Raw genomic sequence first — 17,847 nt, 5'->3', positions numbered from 1 at the left:
GCCCGCCCGCCCGCCCGCTCACGTGATAACATAATACATCCCCGTCTTCGACGGGCGTATAAAAATCACATGTTCAGTTTTAGGACAAATAAACACAGGTCTACACGATATAAAATTACTCAGCTGTCTAAATGTTAACACCTGGACTATATATACTTACGCCGAAGAATGCTGTCTGCAGCCTCTACTTCTAGTCCAGTTCGCTGTATGAACTGATGAAGTAGTCGCTGCTGGTCCATGGTGCAAGATCTGTTCACTCAAGATCCAAGGTAGCGAATTGAGGCTGTATGAGATCTGAAGTTTTAAAACTGGTATTGCTGGTTTCGTTGAACAAGGATGTAACACTTTCCTGTAAAATGATGGTCTGGACATTTTACACACCACTAACGACTGGGACCCAAACACAGCCCTGTAAACACAAAATACAGAAGCATACATTGTAACAGAATCAGAAATGCAATCAGGAACATGTATACTTTCTTGTTTTAAGACAGAGCAATTGGCATATGGTCAAAGAAAAATATGCTGCCTTTATTCTCCTTAGCTTATTAACAGGAAGCATACTGACAATGGGCTTGTAAAACCAGTTTCAGATTATGGTAGTGAAAAAAGAAATACATGTGTATTTTGGAAGATACAGAGTTTCTCAAATGAGTGCTGGTTGGTTATCATGTTCAAATTGTATGAACTAAAAGAGTCGGATTCATAATTATATACATGATAGATAAATGAAATAATCCAGTGTATACATGTAGGTTGGCATTAAAGCTTAAAGCTTTAAGGAAAGGAGAACAAATGCCAGGCTCTTCATTGATGTACAAAATTACTTGTAGTCATAAGATGAGTAGCTTATCCATAATACGCAGAAAAGGCACCATAACTAAAATCTTCACCTGCTTTATCATTTATTTTCCAAGATCGCAGAAAATTTCAAAACAGTCAGAATAAAGTGTATCAAATTAAACTTGATTGCAGAACAAGAATTACATATACAGAGCTTCAAAATTAAACCGCAACATGCGCAATGCAAAGTTTAGAGTTAAAGAACTCAAACACAATCATGTGTTTCATGTTTTCAATATCGTTTACAAGATATATATAAATGCCCTTCCCATTTAAAAGAATCTTTCTCAATCCAGGACTGTGTGTATCATACAAGATTGAGTCTGATGACTAGAATTGCAAGAATCCTCAACTTTCTTCCATGATAAATCATAATACTAGAATAAACTTGCCGAGTACATAAAGAAGGTCAAAAATATATACAACTTCAAAATTCAAGTTAAAAAAACACTTAAAGACTTGATTTTTTTTTTTTTTTGGTATATTTATGGCTACTTCATTAATTAAATTTTTCCCATTTCTTATATCTAGTCATTTTCATTATATCTTAAGACGTACATGCATATATATTCATTATAATACAATTATACCTTAAAGTAACCCCATCAGAAACAAGAGGCCCATGGGCCTTAACGGTCACCTGAGTCTATAGNATGGCTTTGATGGGCAATATATAGCTATTCCAGGGTAAGAAAACATTTGTAAATTATAGAACTTTGTAAATTACATACATACATGTATATCAAATTGCTTTGTAGTGTTTGCCTTTGGGCTTTTCCTGAATAATTATTATTATTAAATCATTAAACGTACAGGCAAACATCCTTCCTTCTTTTCAGAATTATAGCTGATTGAAACCAAATTCTTCCTGAAAGATTGAGCTATTTTACTGGTATTCGGTTGTTTCACCCTACTTCCTGTTCACACATCACACCGGGTTGTTGCACATTCAGTTGTTTTGATATTTTTAGGGCAACCTTATTAAGGTCTGTTAAATTGTGCATGGCTTATGCAGTCTTTTACGTCATTAAACTCGTTAGATTTGTACATGGTAGACCAGATCTGCATATACAATGTAGCATACACCTGCATGAAATTCTTCTGACAACACAATTGTTTGTGAAACATGATATTAATAGTAAGTTTATTTTCTAACCATTAAAACATTTAAACTCCAAATGTGTATATACAGATGCATTAGGGAAAAACAACCTTGGGCAAACAGGATTTAGGGTGAAACAACTGGTGTACTGCAAATGGAATTAAGAGCGAAATAGCCCAGATCAGTTCTACCTTAACTTCGCTCAATTCAAATCTGTTTCCCTCTTCTTACATTGACACTACCATGGTATCAGTATTTCTTACTTTTTGAGTTCAAATAAAAATTAATAAAAATAAGATTGCTTTTGGCTTTATAGAGTTCAATGTCTAACAACAACTCATTGAATATAATTAAGGACAAAATGACCTTTAAGGTGGCTCGACACATCGTCATCAGCGTCCATTTTCGTGNACAATTTGGTGAAATAAGTCTTTTTTGTAAACTTGTCAACAAATTCTTCATGATACTCTGCTAACGCCACCGATTGCATTTTCTGCAATTTGCGAATTTGGATTTCTAATTGCGAAAAAGAAATTAGTGCTTTACGTAAATTGTGCGAAAATATTATGAGAGAAAACAATTTGTCAAATCAACAAAATTCCAGACTCTGGTTTACAAACACCGTCATTTTGATGAAGATGCAATATGGCATTAGCCTCCTCAGTTATCAGGTCACAGATCTTGGGAACAGAAAACAACCCTTTGTTAGGCCTTGATCATTTCGCTCAGTTTCGCTCAGATGACATATTTGTAAGCTAGCTAGTAGCTTGTGGTGATGTATAATATACACACGTACTAATGTGACTTCTGGTTGCTAGCTATTTACAATTACAGGTTCATTTCCTGATCTGGTAGGGTTGAAGTATTCAACTCCCACTGTTAGTTCCTCTCCTTTACAATTTGATGGTTAAAAACATGTGATTTTTAAAAGCATGGTCCGTGCCAAACAGTCAATTTGTTACATTGTTCACTTTTGACTGATTAGACTTACATATATATGTCACTAGTAAAAAGATGGCTTGAATTTTGTCGGGTGATTTTCCAGTGGCTGTTGAGCCGTGACTTGAAGGTGTTGAGCGTTGGAGAAATTACTACCTCCTCTGTTAGAGAGTTCCACAGATTTATCACTCTGTTGCTGTAGAAATTACCACATTCGTTCAGTCTGCATACTCTTTTGAATAGTTTCCTCGATTGCCCCCTTGTTCGGTTGTCTTCAGCTTCATGGAATAGTTTGCCCTTGTCAAGAATGTCTTCAGTTGTCTTCAGCTTCATGGAATAGTTTGCCCTTGTCAAGAATGTCCATGTTGTTTAATATTTTATAGGTATGAATTACGTCAGCTCGATGTCTTCTATATTCGAGAGTTGGGAGTCTGAGTTGTCTTAGACGTTCTTCGTATGGTACCTTTTTAAGAGTTGGAATCTTTTTGGTTGCTCTTCTTTGGATGTTCCTGATTGTAATTTTGTCGCGGATCAAAAATGGTGATGAAACTTTTGTCGAGTATTCCAGATGAGGTCTAATCAGCAATTTGTATAGAGTTAGGAACATTACAGGGTTCATGAATGTAAAAAATTATCTTGTTCAAGTGTTTGGTAAATACATAAGTTATTGATTTCCTATTATTATTATTAAAACAAACATTTTCAAACAATCATATGGAAAGGTCATAGTTTTGAAAAGTTTTCAGTCCAAGTTTGCAGCCGATCTCCACGCTCTGTAAAATAGGTCAGGGTGTCCTCTCAGAGGTGCAAATGATGTCTATTTCTTTGGGAAACATTAATTAATTGATTGATTAATAAACATAAATTACTGAAGGAAAATATGGAATTTTAGCAGAAGGAAATTGTGATCAAGAGTTTGCAGAGTGATAATATAATTTGATACTCCTTATGAACAATTCATGTCAAGAAATCGACGAGAGACTATGTTTCTTTAAGTTTTTAATCAGTAATGAAGAAATCTTTAACTGTACAACCATATATACGTTTAAGTGGCAGGTGTCAGTGGATTTCTAACTAACAAATGTCTTTCCAGCCAAGGAGAAACAACATCTAAATCATCATTAAAAACTTATAAATGAGTAAAACCATACTGATATTATACTGTAATTTTTCCCTACGGTACCCTATTGCATGCTTACTCGTATTTGAACTGTTTCTTTTCATTAAAATCCAACATTGAACAGAAATGTCTTATTGGATTTATAGATTTGGATTTTAGATTTCTTTTTTGCGATTGATGCACTATATATATATGTAAATTCAAAGTGAAAAGCATGTGTTATGTCTGAAATCAGACAGGCTGACACTTTGTTGTCGATAAACAGTGTGATACTGTTCACGTCTGAGGTCATTTAATAGTTTTATACTTATCATGGCCAAATGTCAATTTTAAACACTTGAAATAAATATGTTTTCATATTGTTAAATTGTGTAATTAAATGTTCAATTGTGTGTTACAAGTGATTCAAACTACAAGTACAACATGCACATATATGTATACAATACAGTTGTTCTGGTGAATCCTATTATAACATATGATGTATCTTAGCCAGGTTTAAGAACATTTAAAATGATATCCTTAAGGTAACAATTTTAAATCCCTGACATGCAAATTTATGTGCATTTGTTCAGACGAAACATGTTGTAAATACCCTACAGTAAGCAGTATGATATTTTTTTTAACAATAAAGGATGTTATGTTGCCCAGGAAAAGTGTGGCAAATTCCCAGGCATGAGAGGCTTGAGGGCAAAGGTTATAAATGTCTCAGACATCATGTGTATATATCTCTGCCAAGTTTTAACATTAGCAACTCTTACAAGTCGGTTCATTTCAATATCATATGATATTGACGCAAGTAAAAATGATACACAGCACCGCGTAGACTGTAATAACGTGATGGGCCGATACAGCTACAGTGCCAGATATGGCTTGAGGTTCGCTCTGAGCCAAACATGGCCTGAACTCCCCACTGACAAACAAAATTAAGTTTTGATAAACAACAACATCGCCTGTAGCCAGTCACAGCCGATGATGACTCATGCCAGTCATGCAAAGAAGGGAAATGTTGACAAACAGGAAAATGTCGACAAGCTTTTGCATGTTTTATGTTGATTATTTTATAATTGAAATACTTACTTTCGGATCTGTGACGCGAAGAATATCCCATTCAGTTGCAGAATCCTTCGAACGAAGATATTGTCCTTTCTTCATCATTACTTGGGACTAAACGGAAGTAGACCAGTGCACATGCGTTGAAATGACAGGTGCGTTCGATCAGACAGTTTTATACCGTTTTTATTTAATTGTTGTGAAGCAAATTAAATAACATATTTTTTTTATCTCTGTTATCATGATTTTATTGATCCTTTATGGTTAAACAAATGCAAGAACACATAATTAATTTGATTTTAAACTAAACCGTTAAAGATGTTGACTTCCGCTTAAATGACCTCTGACCTTTTTTCAGACTGCCCAAGGACGAGAAGTCTTCATATTGACGATCTGTTTTCTTGACGTTTTAGTGAAATTGTTCGTTGACAACTGTGCTAACCTTCAAGTATATATTTATTTTCAATAATGTCACGAATGAATGAATAGATATGAGTAATCTAAAGCAGGTAGTATCGAATGGAGACTCGAACCAGGGGGCCACCAGTGCCAGCAACGTTTGCCAACCAGCTATTGCTAACACTAACGGCGACGACACGGAGTGTGAGCAGCTTCAACAGTTGATATTCGGTAGGAATCACTATATGTATTATTGTCCACGGCGACATGTTTACTGGCCTAGCAGCTTCAACACTTGATGTTTGGTAGAAATCACACTTAGTGTTTATGTACAAGATGTGCATTGATAAGTATGTTACCTTGCAAGCGTCAGCTGTAGGGAATTTTCCTTTAGCTCAGCGGTAAAGCATCAGACTTGAGAGATTGGAGAGCCAAGGGTCGCGGGTTCAAGCCCCAGCAATGGCACTATCTTGATCACTATTCCTCGTCCTACTACAAACTGGTGCTATTGACCCTCCCCCTTCAAGGTAGGAGAACATTTAGCAGGGAGTCAAAGAACCTGGGTTGGTGTTTGGAAAAAGGAGGGAATAGTATAAAAAGTGTGCATTGATTAGGTTGCCTTACAAGCGTCGGCTATAAGTAGGGAATTTCTCTTTAGGCCAAGGGTCGCAGGTTCAAGCCCCAACAATGGCACTATCTTTATCACTATTCCTCGTCCTTCTGCATTTGTTCATATCAAGTTCATCCTACATATATACTGGCCTAATCAGGGTTGCCCACTAGATGCTTACTAAGCAGTGCACAGGTACAATCATTGTGCATCAGGTGGAACAGGAAGTTAGGGCCACATACAATTTTGTCTCTTTGCAGAAAGACAGAGATGTTCATCTTACCATTTTATATAACATCGTCAATAGTAAACCTGCTGCTGTAAAATTGGAGAGACTTATTCCTCCAGTTAGTATATCAAGGCATAAAAACTAGCTCTCCATCCCAGCCCCTCTTTCCAAAAAAACTGAATAGCCCTACAACAAAACATGTTCAAATTAACCCTCTTTCCAACTGAATCATCTGCTAACATTATATAACCTCCATATTTTTGAAATTTGTCAACAATCTTTTGGAAACTATTCCCAAATGATCAGGAGGGTCAAGATGTCAAAGACATTGAAAATTGTAGGGTAAAATGGTGATCAATATATGTAGAGTGTACACTTGTTCCATCCAGGCAACCACACTCAAAGTGGCAACTAAATTATACTTACTGGGCTATGTTAAGTGGATAGATTTTTGTCAGAGAAAGCATGATATTGTCTTTATATGCTTGGAATTTTCATCAGCAAATTCCTAGTTGCAATTATCATAAAATTTGAGGCTAAGTAGGGTTTAACTTACTTTCAAACAACAGTTTATTGCAGGTGAAATTAAGATCTATCTCTTTTCTAAGGATTTGAATTTGGAATTGATTGATAAAAACTAATATTAAGCTTTATAATCTGTATGTTTCTTGCTGTTTTTTACAGACCTAATCCGAGGAATAGAGGATCCAGAGAAGCCGTCCAATCTGGAAGACTTGGAAGTGGTTCGCGAAGAAGATGTCTTTGTGAAGAAATGTGGAGAGGATGAGTTCGGTGTCCGGATAGAATTCATCCCTACAGTGCCCCACTGTTCCTTGGCTCCCCTCATAGGTAACATTATACTTATAGTACATACACAGGCAACAATAATGATGTGTCATCTGAAAAAAAAAAGGGGCCTGTAATTTGAAAAAAGGAATATTCATCTTTGTTTCAAAGAATGAATGGTGGTTAGGGATACTGGTAAACTTGTTTCAAGGCTGCATGTAACTCTTGTTAATTGGCCCATTGTCAGAATGTGACTTATGGGATGTCATGCTATGGTTTCCAGGTAAAAAAAAAAATCAACAATGTTGTAACACCAACATTGGTGAAAACGTCATCCTAAGAATTGGACTGTTGCAAAGATGAAAAATTCAAATTGTTGCCTTAGGAACTAGGACAGTACTGATGAGAATTTCAACTAATTTAGGTACTTATATAACTTCATTAACATATTTCAGTACTTCTGTATCAAGTAAAGTAATATACACATTTATGTTTGAAGGTTTATGCATCCGGTCAAAGTTACAAAGATCTCTCACAGAAAAATATAAGGTAAGTTCATTACATCTGAGTACAAAATGTATTATTAAGGCCTCTTTTGTTTATAGCGATCCAAACAGTTAAACCAGTTGGACCAGAGTTGTTCAATTATGAAATAAGATTGGACCCAGTAATCTGATGCTGCTTTCAGGTGAGCCTTGACAAAGCCTTGCAAGGCCTCCATAGTTTAAAGTTTTGCAGGTCTGCCAGGATTAATGCTAAAATGTTACATTTAAAAATAGACGAACCGGTTGTTCTGCAACGAACAGGCCCTTATAATTAGGTGTAGTATTAAGTAATGGGTGAGTTAGCTCCCTTCTCACAAAAAGTTATATATTTTACATCAGGGTTTAATGATTATGAGTTTTATTCACAAGAATGTGTCCACACCTTCTAAATGTAATTTCAAATAATCACTCTGAATCATAATTGTCATCAGTATATTTTTCGCATGATATATATCATACAATGACTTTATACAGGTATGGGAAAACATGTTGTAATACATTATAACCACAGTGTGTACTGAAATTGATATGTATCTATTTTCCAGTTGGATATTTTCATAAAGAAAGGCAAGCATTCCACAGCAGATGAGAGTAAGTTGTCATTGTTAGCGAAAATCTTACCATAAATAACTGCTTTAACATATCAGATGATTTTTTTTGTCAAATCATTGTTTTACCCACATAAGTTTAATAATTGATTATATGATATCAACCTCCCTGAATTGAGCAAGGCAACCACAGAATACACTACATTACATGTAAGATACATTACATGTACAGAAAAGGTCCTTGCCTTTTGCAGTCGTGTGAAAATAGAATACATTGTACTGTGGGTGTGGCTATTGTGTTGCTTAAAATTTAGGAGATATGAACACTCACTCAGAGCTACTGGGAAGACCCTCCTACTGTTACGGTATGCCAAAATAAGCATTGCCTCTCTGCCGTTGACCTATTTTGGGATGCCTGGCCAATGAGAAAATGAGGTTCATGTCTTATAGTGTGTAATTACATCAAAGATCATAGGACTATTTATTGCCTAGGTGGGTAGGATAGGGAAATTCCTACCGAGGGTTTCTGTATTTGGTTGAACCCAAGGGTTGCCAAGGGTTTTGCCACAATTTGAAAATCCCAGTTCTGTCTGGTAAACACAGAAATGAGAGAAATTAATGTCATATGATGATGAGATAAAATCTTAACACATGAACTATCAATTGAATTACTATGATATGCAAACAAAGATGTTTTAAACTTTTGATCAGAAGTGTTTATAACACACAGACATCTTTAGATAGCGAGTTGTATTAAAAAACATTTCTTGTTACTTTATTATCCTTTTTACTAGACAGCATTGGCAGGGGACCTAGAAAAGGTTTGTCATTGACTGGTAACTATGTAGCTCAGCGCATACAGTGTGTATGTCTTTCTAAAGGTCAGATCTTAGTCATGATGCATTTATCTTACAAGATTATCAGTAGACCAACTCGGAAAAAAATGGTGTATTTTACATTTTTTGATAGAAGTGCTTATAGGTTAAGCCTGCAGATTACTTCCACCAATCCCAAAATTGCCCTAAATATTGAATTGCCTCCAAGTCTGTCCAAATATCTTAGAAAAGGATGAATAGACTGTTTGTGTTCAAAACAAACTTAGCATTTATGAATTGTAAATGTATTTTCTTTCTGTTTAAGTAAACAAGCAAATTAATGACAAAGAGAGGATAGCAGCTGCCATGGAGAACCCTAACCTCCGTAAACTTGTGGACAAGTGTCTGGAGGAGGAGTATTGAGCAGTGAGCACCATCCTAACGACCCAGACACCTCCCTTGGGGAGGAGTACTGAGCCCCACCCTAATGGACCAGACACCTCCCCGGGAGAGGAGTATTGAGCCCCAGCCCAACGGACCAGACACCTCCCCGGGGGAGGAGTACTGAACCCCATCCCAGGGGCATTTGGGAAATTTCTGTGATAAATAGTGATGATGGACACTGCAAACTATGAGAAATCTTGTTTTACATGTACCTTCGTGTGGTATATGTCAGAGAGGATCATCTTGTCCGTGTTCTTGGCATTTAACTCATTGAAAGGAGATTTCATTTTGCTAAAATAAATTATCGCCTGTGCAATATGGACTGGACTGGAATTCCTGTCTAAAAGATGGGTTGCTGTTGACTAAAGAAAATCCTTTCAATAAAAAAGACATACATGTACATTGTACTTTATCTATTAATATCTTGTATCCACTTCATGCTTGAATTAGAATGAAGAGTCAGAAATATCTGGTAAGGTTTATGCAAGTCATCCGTGATACTGGTACATAATGTATGTCTGTAAGATGCAATACATTGTATACATGTAGTATATTGAAATGTTTAAAATATCTGTTGATCAGAATCTGTGACGAGGTCATGTGTTTTGTCTCCACTTTCTCATCATAACCATTAACTTGTTCACAAGTTATCATTTACACTTGTCAAAAATCTTTTAATTGCATGACTATTATGTATATATTAATGAAGTACAGTTGTTACATAGGTAATGCTTATTTTGGTTTTCACCTGGTTTTATGAAGATTTCAAAGAACAGCTGTACTCCCATTTGTCCATGTACATTAGTGCTCTCCCAAAGCTATTTATTATCAAACGTTATAGAATTAATATCCGTTTGGATGGGAATGGCCTGTTTGACAGGCTCAGACCATTATTATTTCATTGGTAAAATCAACATTTTGGTCAAGATTGGTCATAAGTGAAATAGCAGTAGACTTCACGAGGTACATTAATTATAAAGTAACTGAGCTAAATTGGCAGATGATAAATACTTGAAATTGACTTGTGTGAAATATGCAATGTTACCGAGTCCAGACATGGTATTATGTATGCTCAGACTAACACTTATATAGATGCAGTAGTGTTGCATCTTATCCAAAAAAAGTATTCAATTATTCGTGCATCTAGAGGTGTATCCGTTCCTTATTTGGTCTCATTTTGTTATTTACATTTGATTGAGAATGTAATACATTGATTGTAAGAAACAGCGGGAGTAAGGATGATCTCCCTTTGATTACAATAAAATTGTTCATGTCCAGCGCAATAGTTGTGTCTTCATTACAAACATGATGTTTTTGAGAGAATTGAAAAAAATAATGTCTCTTATAGAGGGTTTATTGGTAATTAGGCCAAAGGCTAAGTTAATTGATTTGAATCCAGGACAAATGAAGAATTTTCAGTAGTGTTACAGTATTATCTTGTGCCCACTGAAGAACTATTTTAGGCTTTGACCGGGGTTCGTATTCATGAAACCGTTCTCGTGCTCAAGCCAGCTTTCTTGTAATTCGCTTAAATCCTGTCAACAATCAAAAAGTCAAATGTAAATATTGAAAACAGTATTCGGTTTCATGTCTCTTCAATATTATTCCAAAACTTTGACAAAATAAGAGCTTTTAAACAATTCATAACCGGTACAAGAAATAATTAAGGCTTGAGCATGAGAACGGTTTAATGAATACGGGTCAAGATTGTTTTGGATAGGACATGAAGCCATTGGTTAATGTATTAATGCATGTAAAAATCGCTTCTATAGGTGTCGACAGTGGGTGCTTACATAAGAATAGAATGAACACAAATAAAAACGAATATTACTTTCTTGTTCCTCAAATGTACAAACCTTATTTGTGATAGCCCAGCATCAAAGATGGTGTCCATCTGTCGAATTATCAGTCTGCAACACAACATGTCTTTTTTCACAATTCTAATATTTTTTACATGGTGATGCAAGGTCTTAAGGTCAAGGTCACTTGCTACAAAATAGAATGTAGAAAAACTATCAAAAATACATTGACTTGCCTTAATTTTGCCAACCCACCATCATTCTTTTTGATGGTATAGTTATTTGATGGATATCCTAAGGTAATAAGGTGGTATTGCCTTGTTATTAGAATCCCAAATTTAAAGTCAAAGATGGCTGCCAGTCACTCCTAATTGCAAAAGTCTCGTATGGTTACACTCACCTTTTGTTCTTCTTCATGTAATTTTTTTTGGCTATGCTTAGTGGTAATTAACACTAAGTGGATAATGTACATGGTGAATAAGAACACAGTTTCTAGATCCCCTAGTGGAAGTTGTCCACCACAGCGTTTGCAATGATTGGCCGAGACCTGTCAGACCTCAAATGGAGCTCTGTTGGTCTGAATCTGTTCATACTATGTGATTTGTGACATATTAACCATATTCTGAAAGCCTAGATGAACAATGTAGTTTGTGCTTTGACAATGTGGGGGAAATTTAAGGTTCAACTGGAGGCCACCGTTGTTACTTGTCAGTATCACTAGTTTTCAGAGCAGCAGTTAAAGTTGGACTTTATTTCTCCTACATAGCTTTAGATCTGTTCTCTCAGTGAAAAGCATAACTTATATATCTATTGTATGTGGAAAGTTGTGGTTTGATGACTCCAAAGCCCCTTCAGATGTTTGTTTGATATACATTTGTAACAGGAAAGAGAATAGTGTGCTTCCACCGGGAACCGAACCCTCGATCTCCAGATTCCTAGTTGGACGTCAGGAAATTCCCTCAAGCTCGAAGCTAGAAGGCGACCTTAATCTTATGTACAATTGAACCCTGCCACACTACTCCCCCCCTTTTTTAAGATTTTTTCTTATTAGCAGTATTGCGACCTGCATCAATGTTTTTTATGTTAATAATCCTAATATTGTTCAGAGCTCTGAAGTTCTGTCACCATTGTGTAGCGACCATTGTCCTATTACTATTACTGTATGCTTTAAGACTATTATAGAAAATCATTTAAACTTACTATTTATAAATTTAATAAAAGCTAACTGGCAAGAAAAGAATACCAATCTATCGTTAACAGACTGGGATGTTATGATAGGTCAGAATTATAGTGTTGATGACTTTAATAATATCATAGTTAACAAAATGAATTTTCTAGCTACAAAACATTCCCATCCAAACAATAAGAATCAGACCTAATGATAAGCCATGGATGACACAAGAAATAAGGAGAAATAGCAAGAATGACTGGCTAAAATTCAGAGTCTCACGCAATAATATTATTGATTTGATCAGGCAGGAAAAAAATAACTACTTAAGCAAATTACAGAATACTTTATCTGACAAATCCATTCCTCCTGGTAAATGGTGGCGAATGCCAAATCCATCAGCAATTTTTCTAACAAGTCTTCTTCCTATCATCCTCCTAAAGTTGGCAATAATATAATAATCCATCCCATGGATAAAGCTGAAGCATTAAATAACATCTTCTGTTCAATATCTAACCCTACTGCAGATGATGACTCTGAATTTGACTTACCTCCCCTTAGTCACCTAAAATTTTCTGATACATGCACTATAACTGATCAAGATGTAATAGACAAAATTCACTTAATTAAACCTGCTGGGCCTGACAATGTAAATCCCCTAAAATAATTAAAAATCTTCTGCCTTCTATAGTAAAACCTCTAGATATACTCTTTCAGAAAACTATCACATCTGGTAAGATTCCAGTCTTGGAAATCCTCCAATGTTAATGCTTTATATAAAGGTGAAGGTGCTGTGGATGATCCTAGTAACTACAGACCTATTGCTATCACTTCCTGTGTAAGTAACATTTTAGAAAAGATAGTATTTAAACATGTGTTTAATTTTATAACTAAACACCATATCATTAGTGAAAACTAGTCTGGGTTTCAACAGTCAATCAGTTAACTTCTATATATACGATTCAATTATTAAAAACTTAGGTAAAGATATAAGATTAGTTTTCTGTAATATTAGCAAAGCGTTCGATAGGGTATGGTATAAAGGCCTTCTTTATAAACTTAAAAAATATGGTATCTCTGGTATCTCTGGTAATCTCTTTAAATGGTTTGAAAGTTTTCTTATCTGACAGAAAACAACGTGTTATTTTTGAAGGTTATGCTTTTAATTTTAAATCAATGTCTGCTGATGTTCCACAAGGTTCTCTTCTTGGTCCCTTTTTATTTCTTATATTCATTAATGATATTACTCATGAAATTAACACCAACGTAAAACTTTTTTGCTGATGATACGTCACTTTATATAATTGTTGACAAAGATGTAACTTCTCCAGCAGAAGAAATTAACGATGATCTCGAATCCATTAATAATTGGGCAAAACTCTGGAAAATCAATTTTAATCCTCAAAAAACTATTGCATTAACAGTAACTAAGAAAATTGACAGCATCCCTTACTTGTATTTGATAATCAGATAATACATGAAAACAATTCTTATAAACATCTCGACGTAGTATTTAATACTATTGGTTCTTGGGGTGATCATGTTAAATATATGTATGATAAATCATGTAAAAGATTAAATATTCTGCGTATGCTAAAACATAAAATTGATAGGAAATCTTTAGAATTACTATATTTCTCCTTCCTTCGTCCTACTTTAGAATATGCCTCTTCTGTCTGGGGTAACTGTAACATTGGGGAAGAAAAACTACTGGAATCCGTTCAAATTGAAGCAATGAAAATTATAACTGGCCCTATAAGAAGTGGTACATTTCATCAAATTATACTATGAAACAGGTTTTGAAAAATTAAAAGATCGGCGGAATAAGAATAAACTTTTCTTAATGTATAAAATCCTCAACCACTTAACACCTGATTATTTATTTGACATCATTGAACCTTATATTAATATAAAACTCAATCACCATTAACGGACAAATAGATTTTTTAACATTCCTCAATCTAGAATTTGTATCGACAACCGTAGTTTTTTTCCTGATGTCATGCACCTATGGAACAATCTCGATCATTCTGTCACTTCTTCTCTGACTATCAGTTATTTTTAAAAAGAAAATTAACAAAATTCAAACACCTCCCAGGAACATTTCTGAAGACTTCATCACCTGTAATCCAAGAAAACTAAATATATTATTGTGTCAATTACGTAATAATTCAATGATCACTTGATCCATCTTGTTCTTGTAGTGCATCTTGTGAAAATGCTGAACACTATTTCTTCCTCTGTCCACTTTATACTAACTATAGACATTTCATAACTGACATCACTAATCATTTTGGATATTCATCTGTTGATCTACTTACATCTAGTAATGGTTATCTTTCTACTGATGATAATTTATTAATTCTCTCAAGTTCAACATACATTTCTGCTACTAACAGATTGAAGTAGAATAAGGACTGTTTTTATTGCCTTTTATATTTATTTATATGTATATATATATATTTATTTTATAATTTATAAAAGTTATTTAATTAGTATGCTTTTGAGCAAGGGCTTGTGTGTGTGAATGCATATTTATTATGTGTGTATGTGTGTTACAGAGTGTGGTCAGAGTGTATAAACATATATATGATTTGCTAAGAAAGTATATATCAAATTTCATCAAATAATGTTTCTTTTTCTCTCTTATATTGATAACATGTTTGAATGATCTAGCATATATGTTTGTAAGTGTATATGAGTGTCTTGTTGAGCTATGTATTAAATTTATGCTTTTTGTCCATCAATACCGGATAGGAGAAGACTTATATAGGCTAAGCCTGTTGTCTCATTGTTCAATTTTTTTGTCCAATAAAATTTGTTGGAAAAAGAAGAAGAAAAAAAAGGAGATATTCCATTGGTTCTCTGCAAAAACAGTTGTGTCACCCTAACTTCATTTTTGGATATGGTAGTAGCACAATTGTGCCAGGCCACTTCTGTTGACCACCAGCTACCTCAGTTGGTTAGAGTAATATTATAATAATACCTGAAGTCCTGGGTTTAAATCTCAGTCTAGCCCCAAAGAAATTTTACCCTGAGAAACCTGGTGGTAATTTTTTTTAAATATCTATTGTATATTTATTATGTTTCACAAAAGTACGCAAGGTATGACTTTCTTTTCAGAAATGATTTATCAAAACCATAAAAAGTCATGCTTTAATAACACCTTCGAATGCGTAATTACAGTTGAGTTTTTGGCAGTGGTACAAGGATCGTTAAATCTTTAGATATTCTGTAATCTTACCCAGGATATCTCACCGGAGTACTCAAATGACAACAAAGGACTCGTTTTGTTACTTAAAAATAGTTTTAATCAATATTGACATGGTAAAATATTGCTTAGTAGAAATTTAAACGATTCCAAGAGCAACGTATCCAAAGCTTACACAGATTTCTCAACACCGATTTAATTTGAGAACTAAAACTTCTTCTAAACTCTGCTTCATGATTGCACTTGCAGATATTTCATGTATTGAAATACTGGTAAATGGTAAATTAGTATTTCCATCATAAATAAATTTCTTTTCAAATTTCCATCTTTTTAATTTAAAGGTTTACTGCATGTGATGGCTGTAACCGCTTTCAAAAATTTACACCCAGCAATTTTTATTTTGCACAAAATGTTTTTATATTGTAAATTTTCTGAGAAATACTTCAGCAACAAAATAAGAGAAATCAGATGATCTAGACCAGCTCCAACGATTGTTATGATACTCTTGTGTAGGTACCAGTCTATTATACTGATTTACATTCTCCTACCACAAACATTTGACAGAAGCAATGATCCTTGAAAAGAAATTTAACTTTAAAAGTTAGATGTGAACATAAATACTCTTATAAAATAAGCTGTACGACTGTTATTATGGTTAAAAGTACCATCAATTTATATATTCAGAAAAATAATACATCTTGTGATGCATTTTATAATTACCCTTGTTCAAATTTCCGAGAGAAAAAATTCCCAGAAGTCTAACACTGGACCTATACAGATCCACTGCCAAATCTGCAAAGTTACTAATCCTGCTCTCCAGAGATTGTACATGCATATGATAAACATTGCCAAGGGGACTAATACGCTATCTACAAGGGAACAAATACAACTAAAATGTGGAACTCTTTTTCACATTTATAATTTGTGCAGTACTAGTGGTTCCCTTTACCTTAACAACCTTTCCCATGCACTTTAACTCTGATCACCGTGGTCGTGCACGAATGAACATTTGCAGGTGACGATACAGCAATGACTTATGATGATGCATACAATTTAATTAGAAAGCAAGAAATATTGCTCAAGGATAAATAAATTATTTTTGCTCCAACATCTTATTAAAGATAAATTCCCAAATTCTACTATTTTGGTGTATTCATATTCTTTCAATTCTTGAAGTGTAGAATAATTAAATATCACATTCCTATATTGAAATATTTGGATTTCCATGAAAAATCATTCCATATGCATTTTCAGTCTCTATATCTCTTTAACAAAAGAAAATCTTGGAAAAGGATATAAAATGCTCCAATTTAGGACATCTCCAATGTTCCTGAACACATCTTTAGTACATGGGCCATGGGATTTTATATGAAGGCTCTAAAATTTGAAGCCTCTTTTGATACCCTTTTCTCTTAATTTATAAAACCATATTTCTTTCGCTCACTGTATTGAAAAAAGTTGTTGATATTTCCTGTGAAGTGAGAGTATTGTAAAACTTTCTTGATGTAGACAATCTAGGATTTTTTTCCCTTCACAACTCGGACAAGAATGCCCTGCTCCCATTTATTAAGCAATTTTCGACAAATTTGTATTAATCTCGACCTTGAACCTTGGTTTCTGAAATACATGTCATTTGAATTAATTTCATACTTGACCTTGTATGAAGTTTAAAAAAAATGGTTTAATTTAAGATTTATCTGAGGTATGAATTAAATCTTTGTGTAAAGTTTGATCAAAATCTGTCAATGAAGTTGCTAGAGCGAGAAAGTGAATCAGAAGAAAATTAGCCGACATGGAAAACACTTTACGCCCCCAATAAAATAGCAGGGCCACAATGCTGTATAAGTACAACTTTTCACTTGAATTTTACATATCAGGGCAAATTCAACATGGTATTGACGAAGTGTACGTATACTGCTGTCGAATTTTGTTAACAATGCATAGTACATTGTATTTGTTTCAGCACCATTTTTCTTCGAGGGGACAACTGCTAGTAAAGCAGAGATTATCAACATTAGGATTTGTTTTTTGAAAGGTCAAACAGCAATAATTAGCGATGCAAACTTTATTAAAGTATTAAAGTTTACTCTAACATTATCTTTAGCAATTCTATTTTCAGTCTTTGCAAACAAGATTAATGTTGGGACAACCTTTCCTTCCAAATTTTTATCTCGATCAAATGTTTTAATACGTACACAGGACACTGAAGTTTTTCGTTACTCCAAAAATAAACATAGAC

General features: G+C 34.4%; 2 protein-coding genes across 2 annotated transcripts in view; one reads left to right on the top strand and one right to left on the bottom strand.

The window, feature by feature from the left end:
* Positions 1 to 5,293, bottom strand: part of LOC110454964 — a 31,365-nt gene extending 26,072 nt beyond the window's left edge. Inside the window, exons 1-2 of the mRNA XM_021504805.1 lie at positions 5,082 to 5,293; positions 161 to 409 (exon numbers count right to left, since the gene is read on the bottom strand). Of these exons, the coding sequence (XP_021360480.1) occupies positions 161 to 239 (79 nt within the window). The 5' untranslated portion in view covers positions 240 to 409; positions 5,082 to 5,293. The remainder of the gene's footprint in view (positions 1 to 160; positions 410 to 5,081) is intronic.
* A 103-nt stretch (positions 5,294 to 5,396) lies between these two features.
* Positions 5,397 to 10,708, top strand: LOC110454965 (MIP18 family protein FAM96A-like). The gene is made up of 5 exons (XM_021504807.1): positions 5,397 to 5,684; positions 6,977 to 7,141; positions 7,578 to 7,627; positions 8,169 to 8,214; positions 9,312 to 10,708. Exons 1-5 carry the CDS (start codon positions 5,546 to 5,548, stop codon positions 9,407 to 9,409), a joined length of 498 nt encoding a protein of 165 aa, XP_021360482.1. The 5' UTR covers positions 5,397 to 5,545; the 3' UTR covers positions 9,410 to 10,708.
* Positions 10,709 to 17,847: the final 7,139 nt, after the last annotated feature.

Source organism: Mizuhopecten yessoensis, unplaced genomic scaffold (assembly GCF_002113885.1).
Source record: "Mizuhopecten yessoensis strain PY_sf001 unplaced genomic scaffold, ASM211388v2 scaffold8123, whole genome shotgun sequence".
NCBI classification, from domain to species: Eukaryota; Metazoa; Mollusca; class Bivalvia; order Pectinida; family Pectinidae; genus Mizuhopecten; species Mizuhopecten yessoensis.
This window is presented reverse-complemented; position numbering and strand designations above follow the sequence as displayed.